Source organism: Drosophila mojavensis, unplaced genomic scaffold, assembly GCF_018153725.1.
Source record: "Drosophila mojavensis isolate 15081-1352.22 unplaced genomic scaffold, ASM1815372v1 contig_16, whole genome shotgun sequence".
Taxonomy (NCBI): Eukaryota; Metazoa; Arthropoda; class Insecta; order Diptera; family Drosophilidae; genus Drosophila; species Drosophila mojavensis.
Genome location: NW_025318693.1, coordinates 11446004 through 11468752, shown reverse-complemented (window position 1 = coordinate 11468752; position 22749 = coordinate 11446004). Strand labels below are relative to the sequence as shown.

The 22749-nt window shown below is 36.3% G+C and overlaps 3 protein-coding genes across 6 annotated transcripts; 1 reads left to right on the top strand and 2 right to left on the bottom strand.

Moving 5' to 3' along the window:
* The first annotated feature begins 171 nt into the window (after positions 1 to 171).
* LOC6572641 (transmembrane protein 165) lies at positions 172 to 7351 on the top strand. Of its 3 annotated transcripts, XM_001998711.4 has the most exons (7): positions 172 to 244; positions 3167 to 3441; positions 3505 to 3804; positions 3876 to 4016; positions 5098 to 5646; positions 6221 to 6403; positions 6656 to 7351. In XM_001998711.4, the coding sequence occupies exons 2-7, from the start codon at positions 3265 to 3267 to the stop codon at positions 6842 to 6844; spliced, it is 1539 nt and encodes a 512-aa protein (XP_001998747.1). In that variant the 5' UTR covers positions 172 to 244; positions 3167 to 3264; the 3' UTR covers positions 6845 to 7351. The 3 variants fall into 3 exon arrangements, with proteins under 3 accessions (XP_001998747.1, XP_043863410.1, XP_043863411.1); XM_044007475.1 differs by lacking the exons at positions 172 to 244; positions 6656 to 7351 and adding an exon at positions 6512 to 6632; XM_044007476.1 differs by lacking the exons at positions 172 to 244; positions 5098 to 5646.
* A 214-nt stretch (positions 7352 to 7565) lies between these two features.
* LOC6572642 (serine protease inhibitor 88Ea) lies at positions 7566 to 11640 on the bottom strand. 2 transcript variants are annotated; one of them, XM_001998712.4, is made up of 3 exons: positions 11543 to 11640; positions 8099 to 9067; positions 7566 to 8036 (listed from the first exon to the last, which is right to left on the bottom strand). In XM_001998712.4, exons 2-3 carry the CDS (start codon positions 9062 to 9064, stop codon positions 7743 to 7745), a joined length of 1260 nt encoding a protein of 419 aa, XP_001998748.1. In that variant the 5' UTR covers positions 9065 to 9067; positions 11543 to 11640; the 3' UTR covers positions 7566 to 7742. The 2 variants fall into 2 exon arrangements, with proteins under 2 accessions (XP_001998748.1, XP_043863412.1); XM_044007477.1 differs by having other exon boundaries at positions 8099 to 9071; positions 11545 to 11624.
* A 1071-nt stretch (positions 11641 to 12711) lies between these two features.
* LOC6572643 (putative fatty acyl-CoA reductase CG5065) lies at positions 12712 to 18619 on the bottom strand. The gene is made up of 6 exons (XM_001998713.4): positions 18513 to 18619; positions 16706 to 16948; positions 13954 to 14348; positions 13786 to 13895; positions 13260 to 13716; positions 12712 to 13196 (listed from the first exon to the last, which is right to left on the bottom strand). Exons 2-6 carry the CDS (start codon positions 16925 to 16927, stop codon positions 12779 to 12781), a joined length of 1602 nt encoding a protein of 533 aa, XP_001998749.1. The 5' UTR covers positions 16928 to 16948; positions 18513 to 18619; the 3' UTR covers positions 12712 to 12778.
* Between the last annotated feature and the right edge of the window lie 4130 nt (positions 18620 to 22749).

Below are 22749 nucleotides of genomic sequence, written 5' to 3'. Positions count from 1 at the left end.
CAAATTGTGTGTACACATATAAAAAGCCGTTAAAAATGTTTAATTACCATTTCTTATATAAATAAGGTGAAAAATATTTATAGCTTATCATTTTTTTAAAAAGACGCGCTTATATTTTCTCCAAATGCGTCTACTTCGAGCAATTTTACGTATTTTGAGCACTTTTGCAACCGATAGGCTACACAATTTCGATCAATTTGACTATCGTCTTACTGTCATCACTAAAAATAAGAGTTCTGGCGATGTAAGGAGGTGTTTTATATTGATTAGTGCAAAAACGTGTGAATTTAATTATAGAAAACAATAATTAATATGTATATTTTAAGCATATATCTTAACTTGTGTGGTAACAAGTGCGTGCGCTTGAAAATCTTGTAGTTATATTGCAAAACACGCAATAAAATTTTGCTATCGTCAGCGCTCAGCGCTCGCTCAGTGCTAGTGATGCCACAAGTGGTGTGAAAAAGTTAGAACTGCTTAAAGAGCTAAATACTTGAATATATTAATTATAAAATATAAATCAATATATATTAAATATAAAATATAATATATATGTTCATAATATTAATATAACAATGGGTTTATTAACGCTAAAATGTTGCCACGCAAACAGTCATGGTCAGCTGAATAATAGCCAACAACGCAGCACAGTTAATGCCGTTGTTTGTGCGGAATAATTTAGACAAGTTGGAAAATAGATATATAGATATATATAACTATTTAAACTTGTTAATAAAGATGTAAATGAAAATCAATGCCAACAAGTGAAAGTATATACAAATAAATTAAAATAATTTCGAAGCATTGTTTATGTTGTTAGTGCTGCAATTAATACCCATTTAAAAAATTGTATAAATAAACGATTTGTATGAATGGACAAAGTGTGATCGTGACTATGAAATACCCTGTATGATAGAATTAATTTGTTACTTATTCAATGTAATATATAAAGTGAATAATGGATTGGTGCTTCATATGTATGCTACATATTATTACGGTTACAGGGTATTAACGACTACTCAACACAATGAAACGGTCAATTGATTGTCGGTCGTTCGTTTGGTCGGTCAGCTGCTCAGTTGCCTTTCATTTATTATCGTTCTCCCTGTCACTTTTGCAAAAACAAATATACGTACGTAATACGACTAATTGTCTGACTGCGTGTATGCGTACTGTAATTCGATATAAATATACAATTAATTAAAACTAAGGCAAAATGCTTCAAGATGTCGTTGTCGTTGTTGTTTACTTGGCGACATCGCTTATCACTTTACTACGTTTTGCACTTTACGTGTGTCGTAACGTCATCAACAACAACAACAACAGCAACTGCGTCCACAGCTACAGCGGTCATTTATGTGTCCCACGTAACAAACGTGCTTACGTAGTTACAGTCACTCTTACCGTTAAGCATTTTTAGCTGCAATAGCTTTAATTGCGTTCTTGACTATAAATTAATTATATATTATGCAAATATGTGCACACATACTTATTTTTATTATCATTTGAAAAACAAATATTTATGAATTTGCGTCTGAAAGCAGAGATAAAGCGAGGGCGAATGACTGTAGCAAGCAAAATGATTTATCCTAAACAGATGTAAAGAAGTCACAGTAAAGTACACTATAGAAAACAACGTTCTTTGATATATCGTATGAGCAATGGGGGTTCTTTTTGTAATAACAAATACAAATGATAAAAAAAAAACAGCTCAGAGCTTGAAACTCTTAATGGAAAAATATAAATAACTAAAACGAATCAATTTGCAATGGAATGAAAGTAATAATAATATAATTTTTGTTTGCATATTAATAATATAAGATATTTGAAACAATATTATAAGATATATATATATCATTTCTTTATTTCATATATGTATGTATATATACATATATAGAGAGAGAATAATGTAAACAAATGAATGTATAAAACGATAATAATATTAATAGCAATTAATGCCCTTAGCTATTTACACAAACTATGTAGTATAAATCTCTTTCTAATTGTTAATACTACTATGGAAATATGACTAAATTATCTACGCGACTTTAAGCAAACTCTGGTTATCATATTAAAGGGCATTACGCCTGAGTCTCTATGCAAAGGAAATGCTTGTTCACGAACGCTGAATGTTAAAAATAGAATACACACTCATAGAATACACACTCAGTTGTACATACATATCTATCTGTACATGTGTCTGTATAGTATTCTAGTCTTTATATTTTCGCATGTCAGCAGTTGGTCACGTATGGGATCTAAGTGGCTTGCTATACTCTATAAGAAAGTAGGGTAATATGGTTGGAATCTTTTTATTATATTTACTTATTAAAACAATTTTTTTTTATAATTTACTTGAAGTCCCTTTAGTGCAAATTGAGATTTTTATAAGATATGTATGTTTAAAATGCTATAATAAGTATAAGAAACCCTGAGATGGTTTGAGAGTAACAGTAAAAATGTCTGTTAACTATCATTTGTATTATATTAATAAAACATTATAGCTCTGCTGTATCTATAAACACTAAGAAATTATGTTAGGCGTGCTGCCAAGTACTTATGCCTATAATCTAGCTACTTAATAATTAACAGTATAGAAACGTTAGTCAGCCAATAATACTGTTATTTATGTTACAAGTAAACTCATAAGTTTCGATTTCTGTTGAAGTTTAACATAAACAGCATCACATTATACATAACAGTGTTGGATTGTAAGAGTAAACACGTTTCATGTGGACAAACGTTTGCCAATCTCTGGCACTTATTTTTATCTAATCAATAGTTTCCTCAGTCGCTACTGACGTCGCTGTGGCCATTATACAATAAAATTATGGCAAGTGTACGAATATACATGTGTATGGATGTCGTTTTTCGTGAGAGAACTATGTTGTATTACCTTTATATTTGGCTTTTCTGAGCTACCTTGGGCTGACCATATCAGCGACTTTTGACGCAGACTGTGTGCGCTTATCTAGACAGCCCAGTTGTGTGCGGACTGATTTGGTAGTTTGTGCTCTGCCAGATTCGTTAATACAACGCAGACTTGTCGCTGATATCGTTTGTGTGTATATTTGGCATACACAAATAGTGCGGCGAGAACACTTGTACACTGATTAATTATTTGGTTGACTCTTATTTCAAGCAAATCCAATTCATTACTTTGCAGCAAGCCGGACGAAACGGATACGTGGAACACACAAATAGCTTTGCATGCAGCTGGAGTAGAAGACACAGTCGACTACACGCTGACACACTTGCCCAAAGATGTCACAAAATCAATCATATTTCTGGCAAACGACCAGGCACAATGTATATCTGAAGCGATCCGCCAAGTGGCACATGGCAATGGCCTTGATGGTGGTGCTTACATTCTCGACCATATGTGCGGCCGAATCCAATCCAGATGGCGATGATAATGCCATAATTGCCGACAATCAGCAGGTAATTGAACTTGAACGACTTTTGAAATATGTAGTTTCTAATCAATTTCTAATTTCGGCACAGAATATGGAAGATGATCAATCGATAATTAAATTAGCTACGCAATCAAATGAAATACTGGGAAAACAATTGGATATTGAACCGGAAAGGGAGAAGAAAATCAAGGGCAGTTTTATCGATGCGTTTACCGCATCGATCTCTGTTATATTATTAACAGAGCTAGGTGATAAGACTTTCTTTATTGCTGCCATAATGGCAATGCGCCATCCTCGTCTGATTGTCTTCCTCGGTGCTATAACCGCATTGGCTCTCATGACGGTTCTCTCATGCGTATTTGGCATGGCAGCAAACTTTATTCCTAAGGTAGGTATATCTCTGCGGCCTTATCTGAACTGACATGGATGTAGCTGGCTAACTTACTTATCTTTCGACAGATTTATACGTATTATATATCTACTGCATTATTTTTAATATTTGGTCTAAAAATGTTGTATGATGGTTACAAAATGAAGCCGACTGATGCCCAAGAGGAGCTCGAGGAGGTGCAAAGTGATTTGCGCAAGCGCGAAGATGAGGTAAGTCAGGGCAGATCATCAGATTTTATAGCATTATTAACTAAATATTACTGTAGCCGTTATTGTAGTTCGTAAATGCAAAACCACAAATTTTTTATTTACTTTTTAAACACCAACGCTTTGCTAACAATTGATTTTAGTTGTACTTGTGCTTATTGTAAATAGCTACGCTTTATTGGTTGTACCTAATGATTGGCAATATATCGTTTTTAGTATATATTTATTTTCGACTAAATAGCAATAACAATAATAACAACAATGATAAGAAGAAGACGAGGCGATCACTTCATTTGCTCGTTTGCCATGTACAAAGCTTTAGTTATATTAGTGAACACGTTTGTAGTCGTAACTCATTTTGCCTCTATGTGTCACAAAACAAAACAAAAACATTTCGAAGATATTTAAAATAATTGAATGCGAGGCTCTTCTCTTTCGCACTGTGTAATTATAGCTAAATTGCATGCTAATTGTGCGAACCCAATCATAATAATTTACTAATCATTTCTAATTTGAAAAATCCCCAATCTAACAACGAGTCTTAAATCAAGTTCTGTCAAGCTGTTGACGCAAATGCAACACTCACTGGCATTGCAACAAAATGTTGGGTGTGTCATCAGGATGAAACGATTGTTTGCCATTAATCAATCTCATTCACATGCAAAGTTCAGTTGATTTTAAAGCTGAGCTTTGTTGAGCCACATACATGCAAATATATATACATATATCCATATATATATCAATTTATTATTTTTATATGAAATATGCTCCTAAGCACACACATTCGCCTATGTGACTAATTGCACGTCGCAGTGAAATGAAGATTGAAAATACAAAGTGAACAGACAATTAACCAATTTTCAAGTTTCAAAATAAACCGCTTAACCGCAAAGACCCGAAAACAAATTTATTTTGTGATTTGTCTACAAAACTTAGCTAATGTCAAATTTAATTATTCTTTCTTTCAAAACTCCACATAAAAAAAATTAAATAACCATAAACCTACCTGTGTTAAAATCCCGAATTATTATCTCGAAATGAACAACAACGAACAATAAAACCAAAAACAACAAAAAACTCTTAGCTAATGCGCATGACAACTCGCAAATATGAGGATTCGGATGCGAAGCGTAAGAATAGCAATTCGGACAAGGAGGATGCCAGCGAACAGCCACTCATCCATGGACGCAAGGCGAGCCTGTTGCCCAAGTCGAGTTCGGTCAACAGCTCTGAGATGCAGCATCGTCAGCGCAAGCCCACCAATACCAGCAGCAACAACAACAACAACAATAACAATACCACCAATAACTCAACTAGTGATAAGCAAACGAGCTGTGATAAGACTGGCAACGATGTGGACTATCACAACACCGAGGTGCTGCTCAAGGATGGAGGACGAGTTGTCGAACAACTGAAGATGACCACGTTCCATAATAGTCCCGCGCACTCGGCATCCATTGCCTCATCGAACCAGACCGAACAAACCCAATGTGATTATCCCCGTAGCAACAACAACCCCAATGCGACCGTTGGCCCCGATTCGGAACTGGAGGCGATCGAGCCACGTGCTCCACTAGCTGGACACGAAAGCCTGTATAGCGTTGACAGCGAGGAGGGCGCGCTCAAAGCACGGGTTAGAGATCGAGCAACAATGTTTTACCGCTGTTGTTTCATCTACGTTTCACCTGCTTTTTCAAAACAATCAGCAACAAAAGAAAAACCCCAAAACTAAATTATACACCAACACACACCCACACACACATACTCATTGAGCGTTTTAATTAATTGCATATTATTTATAATTGAATAACACATGTCATCTTGCTAGTGGTTAACGGTATTTGTCATTCGATACTTGCTTTGTTTCATTTTCGTATCATTTCATACATTGTTGCAACTCGGTTATGCCATTGCCAAAACGTTCCAGCACAGACACTCACACACACGCACACTCACAGATACAAATATATAAATGCATGTGTTGTTCCTTATTCCGTTTAGTTTCGAAGTGATCGTTTGTAATATTTTTTCTCTCTGAGATAAATATTTGTTTTTCTTTTTCGATTCAAATTTTTCTATATTGAATTGTGCAAGTTCGTTTTGACGTTATTTCCCCCTTTGTTTATCCTTTGCACACATACGTCTCATCCACCAAATTGTGAATTGATTAACATTTTAACATTGAGCTCTACCTTTTCGACTTGCAGCTGGATCGTGATGTTAATACTGCGCTGGTGCATGACGCGGAGAGCGGACGCCGCAGCAAGGTGCAACGCCGAGGCGCCACCTATTTTACTATGCGCATCTTTGCCCAGGCCTTCACGATGACCTTTCTTGCCGAATGGGGCGATCGTTCGCAATTGACAACTATCATTCTGGCTGCCAGCAAGGTGGGTCTTCAATAGTCTTATGTTTATAATGGAATTACTGAATTCATCCAATATCAAATTTTCCACTTCCATTACTAATTAGTTCCAATTTACTATTCCAACTTCCAGTGCTCCACTTTTCCAATTTAAAATGCATAAATTTCATTGTCAAGACTCATTGCTTCATTTCCAAGTGCTCCTGCTCCACCTCCAGCTTGTTCCATTTCCAGTCGTTTCAATTACATCACTAATCAACCTTCTCTCTTCTTGCAGGACGTCTATGGCGTGATTGTTGGCGGTATTCTTGGCCATTGCATTTGCACTGGTCTGGCTGTGATTGGTGGTCGCCTGGTGGCCTCCAAAATCTCGGTGCGCACTGTCACCATTGTGGGCGGCATTGTATTCATTGGCTTTGCGATTTATGCGGTGCTCATGCCGCCAGATGATCTAGTTACCAACTAATCATCGATATTAGCCTGTTGTTTGTTGAGGACTCCCCCACCTCCCGTAACAAGAGGATATATGAATTTAAACTGTAGTTTTCGAGGAGCAACAGGCACTATCTACTAGTATTTCTGTTCATTTTGTTGTAAATTGATGCACTTTATAGCGAGAGAGCGCCGCTAGCTAACCCAAAGTGCCTTCAGTGCTTTTCGCTTTAGCCATGACAAACAAATTTAGTTGCCAAAAAAAAAAAAAAAAAAAAAAAAAAAAAAGTATATACATTTTTGTACTAGATCTTTAACCAATCAATAATTTCATTGATTTAAGTATTAAAGTTTTCCTTGTTGTACATACGCGTGCTTGTTAACTATGTTGCCTAAGCTCCTCTTAATTAGCTCATTTAAATTCCTAATTTATGTAGCAATGTTTACTTAAAAAAGTTGAAAAAAAAAGAAAGAATTAAATATGTTTATAGATTTTACGAAATCTTGATAAAGAAAATAGTAAAAGAGCAAATTGAATGTTTTTCTAAAGCCTTATAATTTGTTTGGGGGCACGAGCGGCTCTTTAACAGAGCTTTCTTGATTAAAATGTTAAAGAGCTGTTAATAACACGCTCTGCAATCGGACCTGTTACTTACAGTTAACAGCATACTCTTTGAAGAAATATTATTTGTTAATGAAAGTTATTTGGAGACCTTAAAAGCAAAATACTTACAGAAAAGATTATAAACGGAATATAAGGTTTGTTTATATAATTTATTTTACAAATACAATTAAACGCTTTTAAGGTACTTGTGCTTATTCGAGACGAAATTTGGTTAGGGATTATAAGATAACAAGAGTCGAATACACACACATGCTTACTTTTGCACTGGCATAGTTGACACGAGCCTTAAATGGTTGGGCGTGGCATTTCACTTCATTGTCTTGGGATCACGATAGATGCCCGTGAACAAAACAGCGCTCGACTTGTGATCGTAGATCAGGAAGACGAACGGATGATTACACTCGAATTTGGTTGGCTCCACTGGCCGGGCCGAACGGAAGCTGACCAAGACTGTAGCCGCCGCCGCTGTGCTGCCCTCCTCATCGATCTTGATTTTGGCCATGTGCTTGGCGTCGCCGAACGACAGCTGCTGCTCGGTGCTGAAGTCGTTGAAACTGGCGGTAGAACCGAAAATCTGCTTGACGCCCAGTTGACCCAGGATCTGAGGAGAGTTAATAGCTTTAGATAGTTACAGGAGATATGGCATTGGGTCTCCCCGCTTACCGGCAAGAGCTCCAGACGCTGCTCGAACTCAAATTTGGGCAGCGAGACTTCGATTTCGCGCATCGAAGCTTCCTTAAGCGACGCGTCTAACGTGTCGGCATTCAGCTTGGACAACACTTGTTCCAGCGCATCATTGTTGAAGGCAGGCAATATGATGACCATAGATATATCGGAATTCTCATCGTCCTCCTTCATCGATGTCTTGTACGGCAGCTGCAGAACGTGGGCGCCCAGGCGCTCATCCGGATGCAGCAGGAAATTGCCCTTCTGCTTCATCATGGGCACAAACGAATACTTCTCGCTGGACGTGTAGAAGGGCATTTGCTGGGTCTTGTCCGCATTGAAGCGGCTGGACCATTGGCCCTTGAAATAGGCAGCATTGGCCAGCACCAGTTGAGTTTGGGAATCGATATCGCCAGAGGCAATCATGTCCTTGATCTGATCGTGTGTGACATTAGCGATCCAAGAGTTGATCTGCTGACGCGTCTCCTCCACATTATCCTTGATGTTCAGCTGGACAATTTCATCGTGCAAACGCGAATCCAGGCAATCGGCCAGCTTGATGCGTTGGTCAAAGTAGAGGCGATCAGCGGAAGCGAACTCCAGTGGCATCTCCTTGGTGCGCACCTCACGCAACTTCTTCTCAGTGCGATAGGCACTGCGCACCGCCTCCTTGTTGGGCGCCCAGTTCAGGCGCAGCACATTGGCCAGCTCCTTCTCCGACTCGCCGGTGGCACCGAAATACGCCAATAACAGGGCGTGGTAGGTGCTGTAGGGTGAGAAAAACACATTCTCGTTGGGCGTCGCCTTCCGTATGGCATCCAGCATGGCCACCGAGAACTCCTGCTGGCCCCGATACAAATCAGAGCGCAGGGACGACATGCTGGCATCGGTTGGTGTGCCACACAATTCGGCGTTAAGCAACGCCGGCACCACCAGCATCATCAGCGATAAAAACACCTTCATTCTCTGTCGATATACAATTTGAGAGAGTTTGGGATTAGCAACCTTCGCCTTGTCAAATACTACGTGAGTGGAATTCAATACCACGGCCTTGTCGGATATTATTTATTGGCATTATTAATATATTGGAATGTCTATAATGCCGTGAAGGAGGTACAACGACACTAGAAACATTATTTTTTATATATATAATTTTTTTGTTTTATTACCTATAAACTTTTTAGCTTTTTTCAGTATTAGTTTATCAATAATTTATATTAATGTACTTTTAAAGCAAGCAAATTGATATTGATTTCAATTAAATTCAAGAAATGACAGTATATCATTTTTATTTGCTTAAAATATGATATCAACTTGATATCTAAGGGAGGGACACCGACACTAGAAACATTATTTTTGTAATATATTAAATTACAGTAGAATCCGGTTATAACGAATCCACTTATAGCGTCCGTACGGTTATTGCTACGAAAATTCTGGTTTTGAGCAAACTTATACGATTTAAAAAAAAAAATTTTTTATTTTATTGCCCATAGATGTTTTTAGCTGTAAAATAAATAACCTTATCAATTTTTCAGTATTATTTTCTCAATAATTTATATTAATGTACTTTCAAAGCAATCAAATTGATATGGATTTCAATTAAATTGAAGAAATGACAGTATATCATTTTTATTTACTGAAAATGTAATATCAACTTTATGCCTAGATCATGACAAAAATGTATGTATATTCAATTATAATTTAGCTTTCTATGCATGTATTGTTTCTATATTTAGTTTATTTCAAGCTTGAAGAATAACTTAATTAATCTTTCTATTCTGACTTTTCAATACGGTTATAATTTCAATCAAACAAAACTAATTTTAATCTGCATATAATTGCTATTTCTACCTGACGTGATGACATATGCAGTTACTACTTTGCATTTTGGGTTTTTTTCCGTCATTGTCATTTTTGTTCCTTTCCAAGGTTAAGCCTACAAATGAAATCGTTTCCCTTGTTAATTTCATGGCACTTCTGCAATTTAATGGCATTTCGAATGTTTACAAAGCAGATCAAATGGCTAGCAAGTCAGTGACAGCTGACATGATCATGGGAAAAACGTGCCTCAATAATGCCGTTTAGCATTCGTCACGTACAGAGATCGTTTGGCTATAAAGGCGCCTTAATTTATGCAAACAGTTAAATGCCGGCAAATTCATGTCTCGTAAGATTTCAGGTTATTAAAAAAAACCCTACAAGCTAGCTGATTCATCCACTGAGATGCTCCCCACAGCAGCGACAGCTAATTTATCTCAATCGCACTTTCAGCCAATTGCAACATCTCGCTCTCAAGCTGACGGCCGGAAAGTGAAAGTTGGTCTGCAAGCAAATTCGCAACAACAACTGTTGTTGTTGTTATTGTTGTTGCTGTTATTGCACTCGGCAGAGCATGAAAAAGAGAACGACTTTGTCTTTTTGCCGTGCTTTCGCAGCTGACTGCGCGACGTCATCATAGTTGCGTGATTTGCCGACGCAATGAAAAAACAAAAAAAGAGAAAAAAAAACCCAAATAAAAACAGAAAATTAACATTTTCAAAAACCAGTTTAAGTCCACACAGTTGTGTGCACTTTTAAACATATATGTATATGTATACGTGATTCATAAATTGTTAACATTTCAACGCTTACGCGCTCTTCTTTGACCCTGTATTGGCGATTTTGTAATTGGTTTTGTTTTTTCTCTCTCGCTCTCTCCCTCACCGTTGGTCTGTTTGGCTTTTGCGCGCAGTTTACCAACACAGGCATAGCCGCCACTTACGCCTGCGCTGCCCACACACTGGCGAAAAAAACAACAACAATAACAACTAGTTTGCAGGGAATTTCCAATTGGAGTTGACGCAAAGTATTTAACGTGACAATGCATAATGTTTACCTGACAATTGTCAATGGAGAAGCAGTAACAAATATAATTTATATCAAGTGATTTTCTCAAGAAATAACTGTAAACTATTGAGAACAGATTATACAATAACTTGGAATTTTCATTGATAAGGTTTTTCTAATTGAATATTAATTTTTAATTTCATTATCTTGAGCCCCGAGGGCAAAACCAAACACTGACGTGTGTACACATGTACATATTTATATTATTTATATATGTATGTATAAATATCTACTAGCAGGGCAGCAACGTTCATTCGGCTATTATAATACAAGAAAAGAAAAATGTAGTTCAACTTCACATTAATTTCTCTATAACAATGGCGAATTGTGTTTGCGTGTGACAATAGCAACAACAAAATAATACAAATAATTTCGAAATAACTTATTTAGTGGAGCAAACCACATTGATGGACTGCACATAATTCTCCAGAGATTGTACAATTATTAATACCAAGTATGAAAAATGTTCAATATTCATATGTAAAGAGACTCTCGATTAAAAACAAAAACCGGTCGCATATGAGATAAAAATAACGTACGATTGACTTTTACCTTTTTTTCTTTTTTTGGTTGATAAGCTTTGTTTAATTTATGCGCACACACAAAAAACACGACTTACTTAAACGCCTTAAACATTTGCACTGAGCTTGTTGATGAGCGCGGCTCAAATTATATTCCGATATGACGAGCCATATGATAGCCATATTCGATAAAATTAATCGACACAAGTGGTAGATTTGGTAAATATTCGTTTGAGCCATATATTTTTGGTAAACTCGGTATCTAAAACGGGTTACTTAATTTGAGACTTATATTTTGTTCACATCATATTTGCCGATAGACCACTAGCATTTTTTTAAATGGGAACTATCGCCATTTCATAAAGGGTGAGCAAAGAAGACTCAGCACAATCGATAAAAAATATTTCGCTTTTAGTATTTTTTTTTTTTTTTTGGCGCATTATTTAAACTTTTCGGCTAGACTGTCATATAATCATTGCAGGTAATATTGAGCTTACATATATATAATATTTATATAATATAATATTTAGTATGAGTATTTATTATGAGAATGAGTCACATTTTTACATAGTCTTATGAGTATAATCAGAGATGGTAGACTGATCAGAATACGTATGCGTAAGGGCCTAATGGAATACATATATTATATTTTATATTAAATAATTAATAACACAAGAAATCTGAACTAAATCCCATATAATAGAACTGCAGATGACTGTGAAGGCGACCAGTTATGGATCGTTGATGGTAAAAACAGGTGTTGATCACCTTGACTTTGTACTCTATATACGTATCCGTGTATATATATTCTTCTGTGCAGTCAGTCCAGAAAATTGATCCTTATGCAAATTGGTAACTTGACAACTTGACCGATATCGAATTGACCAAGGCTAACAAGAAGACTACCTAAAAACCAATAAATATATACATGCGAAGGACGTTCAAAAAGTTTGATTTGCTTATCGAAAGTGATTATTTTTTATTAAATTTTCATTTTTCTCCCCCTCAAAATAATCCTATGTAATATTGTATACTTGTGCCGCTTCTTCCAGTCCTTGAAACACTTCAAGTCTGATCTGTTTCGATTCTTTGCCTCGTCTATATAGGAATATACATATCGTATCGTGTTCGCTGCTGCTCCGCTTTCCTTTAGGTATGCTCTACCGTTCGGTAAGTAAATTTTCGCAACTTCAATCAATGTTCAGTAATTTTGTATGCAACTGAATGTTTTTTATTCAATACGTTCAATAATATAATAACAGTATAATTATGTAAGTACTGTGGCATTACGTTCGCTATAAATGCTGTAGAGCGATGCCCGTATGAACGCATCGCTTTTCTCCACAAATCCATCCAAATGAGTCCACAAGAACCAAAATGTGAGCGAGAAGAGTAAAATCTTGCTGACCCAGTCGAGTATATAAAGGCGACGCAGAACTATTTTGGCGTAGGGCAACGTGGCGTCACTCTCGCCCAGAATGAAGGTGCGCATGCCCCGTATATAGTTGCTGATGTAAGTCTCCCAGTTGACCTGGCTAACCGATGTGTCGAACAGCTCCTGGTCCGTGGCGTTTAGCGTATGGCTCATCTCTTGAAATTTATCATTCCTAAAGTCCCAGTCTTTTGTTGTGTAGTACTGCAGCAGCTTCAGTCCGGTGGAGATTTTACGCTGAACGTTGACCAAGCTGGAACGAGAGGATGTTCACGTTAGTTGAATGTGCAGAGCGAGGGCAGCAGACGTCACTTACAAGGGCTTCTGGCCAAAGAGCAGCAGCCAAAAGTCTATGAAATAGGCAGGCAGATAGTGAAAGAAGATGACGCAAAATAGATGATGGTAATAGTTTCGCTTGATGGAACCGCCCGGATACCAGAGCGCAAAGCTGAGCGGAGTTTCGTAGAAAAACTTGCGACCGGTCTCAATGCTCTCGCCCCAGGACATCAGCGCCTTGCTGGAGATGCACAGATTGCAGAACTCCACTTGGTTCTGTTCGCTGTTGGCCTTCGACTCGGCGGTCGCCTTGCCGCGCTTAAAGCCGCAGAGAATCATGCCGTTGATGGCCTTGTCGACGGGAATTACCGTCGATGCGAAATCTGGATTGCAGTGCATAGAACGAATGACGCCGCGAGCGGCGCCAATCATCAGACCGGTTGGCCCATTCACGCCCTCAATCCATCCTGGCATGGGCTCGTCTATGGCCGCCGTGACTGCAAGAATAGGGAGTGTCAGCCATAGCCGATAAGTGGGCCCGAAACCAGTTTGCGGGACCTACATACCAATGGAAGGCCGTGTGATGATTACAGGTAGCTTTTTGTTATATCTGCAAATTAGATCTTCCGACAGTGCCTTGCTGTAAGCATACGTGTTGGGCAATCCGTTGAGCAATCTGCAAATGGAAACGTGAGTCGACTCAAAGCATGCTGAGCGATGAATCATGTATATACTTGGGAGTTATTTCCGCTAGGCCCGCATCGTCCATTGTCTCGACCATGCGGATGATGTCGAATGGATTCTGTGGCGCCGGATAGGCACGCTCCTCCAGCACGCTCTCGTTGCACTGGCAATACGACGTGGAGACATGGACCAGTGCTTGCAGATTGGCCATCTTTTCGGCCAGCTGGAGCACCTTCAGCACGCCCAGCACATTCATGTTGACCATCGGGCGCAGCGGCTGATCGAAGCGCACATTGGCCGCACAGTGGAACACAATCTCCACATTGGAGGCAAGTGTGTTGATGTCATTGGCGTCCAGGCCAAGGTCCGGTTCCAGCACATCGCCCTTTACCACGCGCACTTTATTAACGATGTCGGGATTCTTCTCCAACAGCTTGCTGAAAATCTGCAAAAATTTTAACAGTTAAACAGTTAAACAGTTAAACAACGGTGGGTCATTAATTAAAAGACACAATTACTTCAAATGCGCTAAGCTACTGTATGCAGTTGTTGTTGCTGCTATTGTTGTTGTTGTTGAGTGTAACTGAAGTTGGCTAAGAGCTGGTGGGTTACGTGGAGCAGCTGCTTAGATTCGCCTAATGGACCAAGTCTGTGCGCGCGCAGTGACAGAAATGAATAGTCATTGTAATTTTGGATTTTTTCGACACCGATATTGACTACCTTGACTTATAAATGTCTAGGTGTGTGTGTAAGTGTGTGTGTGCGTTAGTCTTGGCTTACAATTTAATGTCTTGCACTCGCTTGCCTATTTGTCTTTTGCTATAATTCTGGTAATTTGAAATTTAAGTATTACCATTTCTTCAAATGAAGGGCAACTTGTGATTGCCCAACTATCGCAATAGAACTACAAATTTGTGAACTGACCTTGACTTTATGTCTTAAGTGCTCAGACTTGCTTTAAACCATAAGTTTGGGCCATGCCAGTTAGACATATTTTCAACCAAGTCTCGCATTCTTCTGGCGTTTAGTCTGTCGTCATGGTTCTTAGGAATAACCCCACGTTAAATACCTCGATTACAGCTAATTAAATGTGCTAATTATAATTACGTGTTAGGGCAGCTATTGTATTATAGCGGAAAACGATTACATAAGAGTTAAAACCACTCATTCGTGATATATCAGACACACATGGAAGTAATGCGAAGCCACTAAACCACAAAAAGGTTAGAACACTTTATTGACTTTAGTTGTTTTTCTAAAATAGAATATCTAATTTGATAGATTAATTAATATTAATGAATACATCAAATATAAATAGTATTAAAATAAATTCAATAATTACATATATTTAAATACATGCCAGGAAAATGTATACTATGTATATACAATAAATAAATATAAAGATATTCATATAGATAGTGTCATCAGCTGTAGGGACAAACAAACGGACAGACAGTTTAAAAGACGGATAGACAAACAGACAGAGCGATATGCCAATATATACTTAGCTACCTTCATCAAATCTTTATGTACTTATAGTTACAAGTAAACAAATAAATGTTAAGTATATATAGTATATGACGAGCATTTAAATTATGCACAAAAACTCGACTAAAAAAACTTTCAAATAGGTAAAATTTAATTACAGTTTTCAAGTTAATTTATATAATTTTACCTACTAATTTAGTAATAAAAAGTAACATTTTCAATTTCATTTAGTACTTCCATAAAAAATTACATTTAGATAATAAAACCTTTCCTAAAATTAGTTTTTGACATGACTATTAACTGCATAAGGTGTGCCTATTATATATGCCATGACTGTATAAAGCCAACGAACTGTATTTGCGAATTCAGCCACACTTCTACAATATTAATTAATTAATTTTAAAATACATTCATTATTTTTATTTTATTTATTTCACGAGTTGTATTAATAATAAATCAATAATAGAAAATAAATTCCTAGCTGACAATCGTATGCGAATATGCTAGTTAACTATGAGTTATTAGTCATAAATGTATAAACAAAATACGAAATTTATCTACATGTTTCTATATTTTTCCACTCTTTCTACTATAGAAACAAAAAAATACGAGTTTTCGTTCAGTAACTACAATTTTTACTTAAATATTAATGTATAGGCATACAATGGTAATTAGAGATAAAATATGGTTATTGGGAAATTATAAGGTAGAAATAAACGGAATTTATAAAATATGTTTTAAATATTATTTGTAGGATAAGATAATTTCAAATTTGTAGCTTCTTATTCAAATAAAAGCAAATTAAAGAAAATAAAACATAAATATAATATATTATATTAAATTATATGAACACATTAAATAAATAATCTCATGTGTTAGTAACTGTTATGTTTATGCTATGACTATATAATTCAGTCTCCTTTCCAATTAGAGTCAAGTCATGCATTTAATAATGAATAAAAATAAATTGATGCCTGAGTGATTAATATAGCCATTCTACTTGAATTTTATTAACATATCGAGGAAAATAAAAAATGAAATTCATTTCTAAAAGCGACATTCTACTCTCTCCCCCTCATTCTACTCGCAGGCAAGTGTGTGTGTGTGTGGCTATTATTCAAGCCACGACTGTATTAACTTTCGATTGCATTTAACTTAAAACCGCATTCGTGAGAATGGCAGAGGGCAGGGCAATGGCATATAAATGGAAATCATTGCATTATGGGGATGGGATTGGCAGATTGCCAGGTCGCTCTTGGCTGCCATTGAAACTGAGTTAATTAATTAAATTAAATTAGCTGAAATTATACTTACGACACATTTGAAGTATTGTTCCTTGCGCACAGCCGGCTCGACGCCCTTCTTGGTGCGTATCAGTAGATAGATGGCACTCAGATCTGAGCAGCTACGCAACAGCTTCTCGACCAGAACTTTGCCCATGAAGCCAGTGGCACCTGTTATCAATATCGTTTTGCCGGCATAATAATTTGCTATTTCAGAGACGCCAGAATCGGCGGCATTATTCATTAACTCCATGCTGCTGCCGAGCTCTGTGTGCTGCAAGAGACAAATATTCAGTTAGATTCTGGTTCTAGTCGTTGTTGTTGTTGTTGTTGTTGCTATTGCTGCTGCTGCTGCTGCTGCAAATTAAGATCTGAAATGAGGCTCACTTGTTTGAGTGTTGTTTGTTTAGCCCAGTTACTCGGTAAATATTCTATTTCAATGTCAGCTTTTACGAAATATCCAAGCCACAGCAACACCAGCAGCAGCAACAACAACAACTAAAACAAGTCATACAACTGGGCGTAATTGGCGTGAAGGGATTTTGGAATCTGTTTACTCTTTTGTTTCCCAGTAACAGCCGCAGCCACAGCCGCAGCCACAGCCGCAGCCACAGCCACAGCAAAAGCCACCAAATTGTTGTACGCTTATGAGGCTAAATATGCGGCGTTAGGTTTAAAGACCTGTGTTAACACACTGGCTCATTTGTTTGCTTTTCATTTATTATATTAAATTATGATTTTTTTATTTTTTTTATTTTGATTATTATTATTATTATTTTTTTTTTTTTTTGCACCACATTTTGTGAGTCTGAGAATTGAGGTATTTGGGTTTACTTTGAAAGAAAGAAAGTTATATATAATTAAACTAGGCTCATAAAGTTATCTGAAATTAAGCATAATTACTCATAATTTAATGCGAATATAAAACTAACTAGTCTTAAGCGATTTAATATCTATAATAATTTTAACCCTCTCTCTCATCTCTCTCCTTACTCCATTTTATGGCCACACTTAAAAGTAAAAGATTAAGTATATTTGTAACTCATACGTCATGTTGGCCAGGCCCCCCGCTCGGTGGAATTTGAGCTGCTTGTTTAAGCGCTATTACAATAGCCGCTTACACACTGGCCAACAATTCGTTAATTGGTTGATGCAATAGCAAATGCTGCTGCAAACTCTTGCAGTTGCTTCCTAGCCAAACAAAAGACTTCGAACACAAACTTGATTGCCTGCAGCCTGAATGGGCGATATGCATCGACTATTGCAATATTTGCCGTTAATATTAGTGGCTGCTTGTCTGGTATTTTGCAGATTTTTCAGCAAATGAGCACACACACACACACATGCACTCACACACTTGCACACATACGCACAAAGGCTTCTCACGCCACTGGCTTTGGCTAGATCAACAATACAAATGGATTTTCACGTAATATTCACAAATTCAAACAGCCGACAGTCGGGCACGCAAATTAAGACACTTGCATAGTTTTTTTTTATTTATTTTTCATTTTTGAGCTTTTTTTTTAAGTTATTTTTCACTGTGAATATTTTTTATTTGTTTTGTAATTGTTTTTGAGTTTATTTTTATTGTTTTTTTTTTTTTCGCTTAAGTTTTGTAAATTGTTTAGTTAAACATAAGTGGGCTGGTTCACAATGGCATAGTTCACAGTAGCTGCACACGCGGGCTATGCTTAAGGACTGAAATCAGTGAGCACTTAACGCTTAATTAGCGCACGCTTAACAAATATAGAAGATCTTGACATGATGTTTTCTTTAACAATTTACGAACTGCTATAGAATCCGCAACTAAAACCGAAACCGAAACTGCAACTCACTTTTTTTTAAATCTTGTTAAATCTTGTCGTGTTTTATTTAATTTGTCCGGTTGCTGCTTCACAAAATTGTTTGAATCGAATCAGTTGAATACTCAGCGACGACTGAATTCAAAGCGGGCAATTGGCTTGAAGTTATACTCGTCGTAAAGGAAATTCAACGTCGCGTCGTCACCTCACTCACACACACACACTCACACACACGCACACGACGGGCAGACGTGATTTGCGGTTCGCGCATACGTGTGCAATAGCAGGTGTATGTGTGTGAGAGTTTGTTTGTGTGCGTGTTTGTTTACCTGTAAGTGTTGTCTATTCAAATGCACTGGTATTGCTTGTAGCGGACGCCAGCGTTCCGGGTAGTCCCAAATGCATTTTAAGGCATGGCTCGCTCACTCACGCTCCGTACGCATCGAAAAGCTCTCTATATTTAATTGAAGTGCATTTACTTTTGCTGCAATAAAATACAATTAAGAGCCCATTGAGAATGTCTACATGAGTGCAAGGGCAGCCGATTATGTCAAGCTAGTTGGCAAAATTGAGACAAAACAAAACAGAAACAAAACAAAAAATCCCAGAAAAAGGACAGGCCTCAGCTGCAGTCAAGGCCAGCGAGTCAAGTCGTGTCGAGTCGAATCGCATCGAGTGGAGCTTGATGCGACCCTAAAAGTGCACGTCATTCAGTTCGCAGCAGATCTGCATGGGTATATCTATATATGTATATGCTTATGTGTGAGTGCAACTGCATTTGGGATAAATATTCATTTTGGAGCCAGCTCCATGGCAAAATATAAAATAAGAAAAAACTGCATTGAATACAAAGAAAAAAGTTGTGCGACTGGTTGGCGGACTGGCCTGTCTCGTAAATGTAGCCCCACACCCCGCTCCCCACTCATCCTGCACACACCTGAACGAATTCAGGATGGCCTCTTGACTTTCGCAATAGCCCGACCAAAAAAAAAACCAGAAATCGAAAATAACGACCTTGAGATGCTTATATAAACTTGGTATCCGTTACGTTTTCGTTTTCATTTGTTATTGGCCGTTGGGTTTATAATAATAGAGAATTCCTTAGATCATGACGTGACATAATTTGCTCGGAGAGCAGGTGTCAAAGAGAGATAGAGGGAAGCGGCATCTAACAGTCGTACTAAGTGGTTCTGTAAACTTATGAAATTGGCTGCCATAGACTTCTCACCAGACTGCAAATTGGCGACCTCAAAATCGTTTGTTTTTCTCAATTCTATATATACCCTGTAGAACTTAAAAATGGGTATAATGTTAGGGAATTAATATTTAATCTACTGAAAGAGGAAGAAGTCATTAATTATATTTAAATATAAATACTATATTTATTCCTGATCAGGCTTAGTAGCAAAGCAAAGTATGGCTCTATGGTTGCTAATATTATGACTGATATACTGATAATCAAGCGAGCTTATTCTATTTTCTTAATCTGATAATTAGAAGTTTCCACATAACCGATTTAATATATTTTCATAAGGCTTAGGGTATGTGCTAGTCAGTCAATTACATCTGGAGTAGCCATACTCGTTTTAATTTTGTAATCAAATGATGCGGAAAACTTGTTGTTTGTTTGAATTGGCTAAATATGTAACTAAATAACGGAGTATAGTAATGAATTTTGAGCAGTGTAAATTTGTGATCTACTTCCAAAATAAAATTTTGTCATAAACTATATACTAATCTTAATCAGTTTTTATAGCAATTAGTTCGATTAATATTTGAGAAACAAATTGCGAAATCTATAGTATCTAGATTAAGTAGAGATCAAACCAGCTGCCAATTTGTAATTAATTGTCGATTTAATCGAGAAATCTGGTAGATTAAACGATTGACCTCAGGTTATGCAGAAAGCTTTTAAAATTTGTACTAGTTTTTCGATATTTTATCTGTTAATTAAGAAAATCCATAGCATTGGAATTGGAAATTTCTTAAATGAATTTTTAATGCATTACAGTTTATAAGAAAAAAAAATAGCAGTACGATAAATAGAGGCGTGCGCATTCTGTAGTTAACACTCGAGAGTCTTTAGCTAATATGTGCCTATAAATGCATTACTGCTTTCCTGGTATTTACTGACATTTACCCACTTACGCAGACATTAACAGCTTTTTAATTAGGTGCGGGCCCGAGGCTCGAGGCAACGCCTCAACTCAACTGTTTTTCATTCACAGCAACTCAAAATTATATCTACTTTTGTTTAGTTAATATGGATCACTTGGGAAAACGAGTTTACAATTCACTAGCTATATATCACTAATTCTAGATCTAGTAACTGCTGATCTAAAAGGAATGGTAATGCAGGAAATCTCACTTGAGAAATTTCAAAAACAATTTTTTTTTTAAATGATATACTATGTATATATACATATGTACATAAATTTATGCATATGCATTTAAAACAATTTTAAATTGCATATTAAATTTATAGAATATTTATTTATTTATATTTATAAAAATATTTGAAAATATATGTTATTTACAAATATATAAATAAATATTTGATATGGAATTTAATTTTTTTTTTTTTTTAATATATAAATATACAATATATACTAATTTGTAAATATAATTTTAATCTATTTGAAGAAAAAACATATCCATAAAAAATACATGTTATATTTAATTTAATATTAAATATAAATTTAATGTCTAATCCATTTAATCCAGAATTTAATCGTAAGAAAAACTCTAATTTGATGAGCTTTGCTTGAATTGTCATTAATTTATAGAATCGTGTGGGAGGACAATGCATAGATGATTACATACATGTAGTAGAGGTTTATTTTGAAAGAACTTGAAATCGTCTATAAATAGTTAGTTATTTACAAAGAAATCATTTATGCATTTGTTCAAATACAAAAGCTTTTCGAGGCTGATTCGGTCTGTTTCACTTGTGTTTTATTGATTTAGGCTAGCAAAACAACATTAATTTAAATTATTATTATTTTGATAATTACTATAATAAAAAGTGCAATTGCATTTAGAAATCGACCATTCGTAAATTTATACAAATTTATTGCACACCCGCGTTGAATGATATAAACAACGGCTTTACTCTCAGCGTGAAACCAGTTAATTCGAAAACAACAATTCTGCAGCTGTGACTAAGTATTACAACAGAGAGTTGCCTGTGAACGCAGATAAATACGGAAAACTAAGCACTATATTTATTTTTAAAATTATTATCTATTTAACAGAGATGCAGCCATGCTATGACTACATAATTATGTTGTGCTTAAATGTTAAACATGAAATGTGAAGACAAAACACTCTCAATCGAAGGCCAAAGTTAGTTTCTATGCCTGGGCGGGTAGTTCATAGCTAGCATATGATATGCTAGTCAGATTCATACATATACATATGTATATACATTGCTTCGATGTCGCATAGTGTGCGACAACTGATCGAAGCTGAGAGCAGAAAGCTATATCGATTATATAATATTTCGAAATGAAACTAGAATTCTTTCAATATATTGCTGCTCGTGTGTCTGCTAGGAATGTTTGATGGACGAGGCCAACGTCACATGATCCGTTATGATTATGGATCACAATTTACTTTCAAATAAGCCAGAGCAATGAGTCTTTAGATCTTCTAACAAGCCAAGTTGAAGAAACTCAGATGCGTATTATACATCATTAATTTTAATGTTGCGATACTCTCATTGAATTAATTAATAAAAATAATAATAATAATAATAATAATAATTAAAATAATAATTATATTATAATAATTATAAACAAAAATTAGGATATGCTTAAACCACTTTGTCAAATTTTATAAATTCGAACAATAAATTTGCTAAATGCCAACGGACCTGTCCAGAATCTGGATGCATAGTTGGCATTCAAATGGGGTAGAGGAGTTAAGAAATTGGATGCCTATTGTTTAAGTGAATTGATTTCAAATGCGGAGCACACAAGAAAAACAAGTTTTAGTTCCGTTGATGTCTGATATATGTCTATAACTATGCTTTTTCTAATACTTGTCCACAAAGTTAATCGAGCATATTGGTTTTATGCAATCTCAATTTAGCAGTTCAAACCATTTTTGGGTTAGACGTTTTTTCAGAATCTGAGCGAAGTGTGATTCAAACTTATATTTTTATGATTGGCCCAAACGTATATATACTTGATTATTGAGGCGTGGCGATTGGGGAAAAACCTTATCTTCGACAGTTTTAAAGTTCGACATTTAACAAATGAATTACTGT

Bases quoted from the DNA above. Each gene is read 5' to 3' on its own strand.
- LOC6572641 (XM_001998711.4), top strand. From the start codon at position 3,265: ATGTCACAAAATCAATCATATTTCTGGCAAACGACCAGGCACAATGTA. The intron at 3,442-3,504 runs GTAATTGAACTT...ATTTCGGCACAG, and splicing joins TAATTGCCGACAATCAGCAG to AATATGGAAGATGATCAATC. The intron at 5,647-6,220 runs GTTAGAGATCGA...TTCGACTTGCAG, and splicing joins AGGGCGCGCTCAAAGCACGG to CTGGATCGTGATGTTAATAC.
- LOC6572642 (XM_001998712.4), bottom strand. From the start codon at position 9,064: ATGAAGGTGTTTTTATCGCTGATGATGCTGGTGGTGCCGGCGTTGCTT. The intron at 8,037-8,098 runs GTAAGCGGGGAG...AACTCTCCTCAG, and splicing joins AGCGTCTGGAGCTCTTGCCG to ATCCTGGGTCAACTGGGCGT.
- LOC6572643 (XM_001998713.4), bottom strand. From the start codon at position 16,927: ATGGAGTTAATGAATAATGCCGCCGATTCTGGCGTCTCTGAAATAGCA. The intron at 13,896-13,953 runs GTATATACATGA...TTCCATTTGCAG, and splicing joins CTAGCGGAAATAACTCCCAA to ATTGCTCAACGGATTGCCCA. The intron at 13,717-13,785 runs GTATGTAGGTCC...CTATTCTTGCAG, and splicing joins CATCACACGGCCTTCCATTG to TCACGGCGGCCATAGACGAG.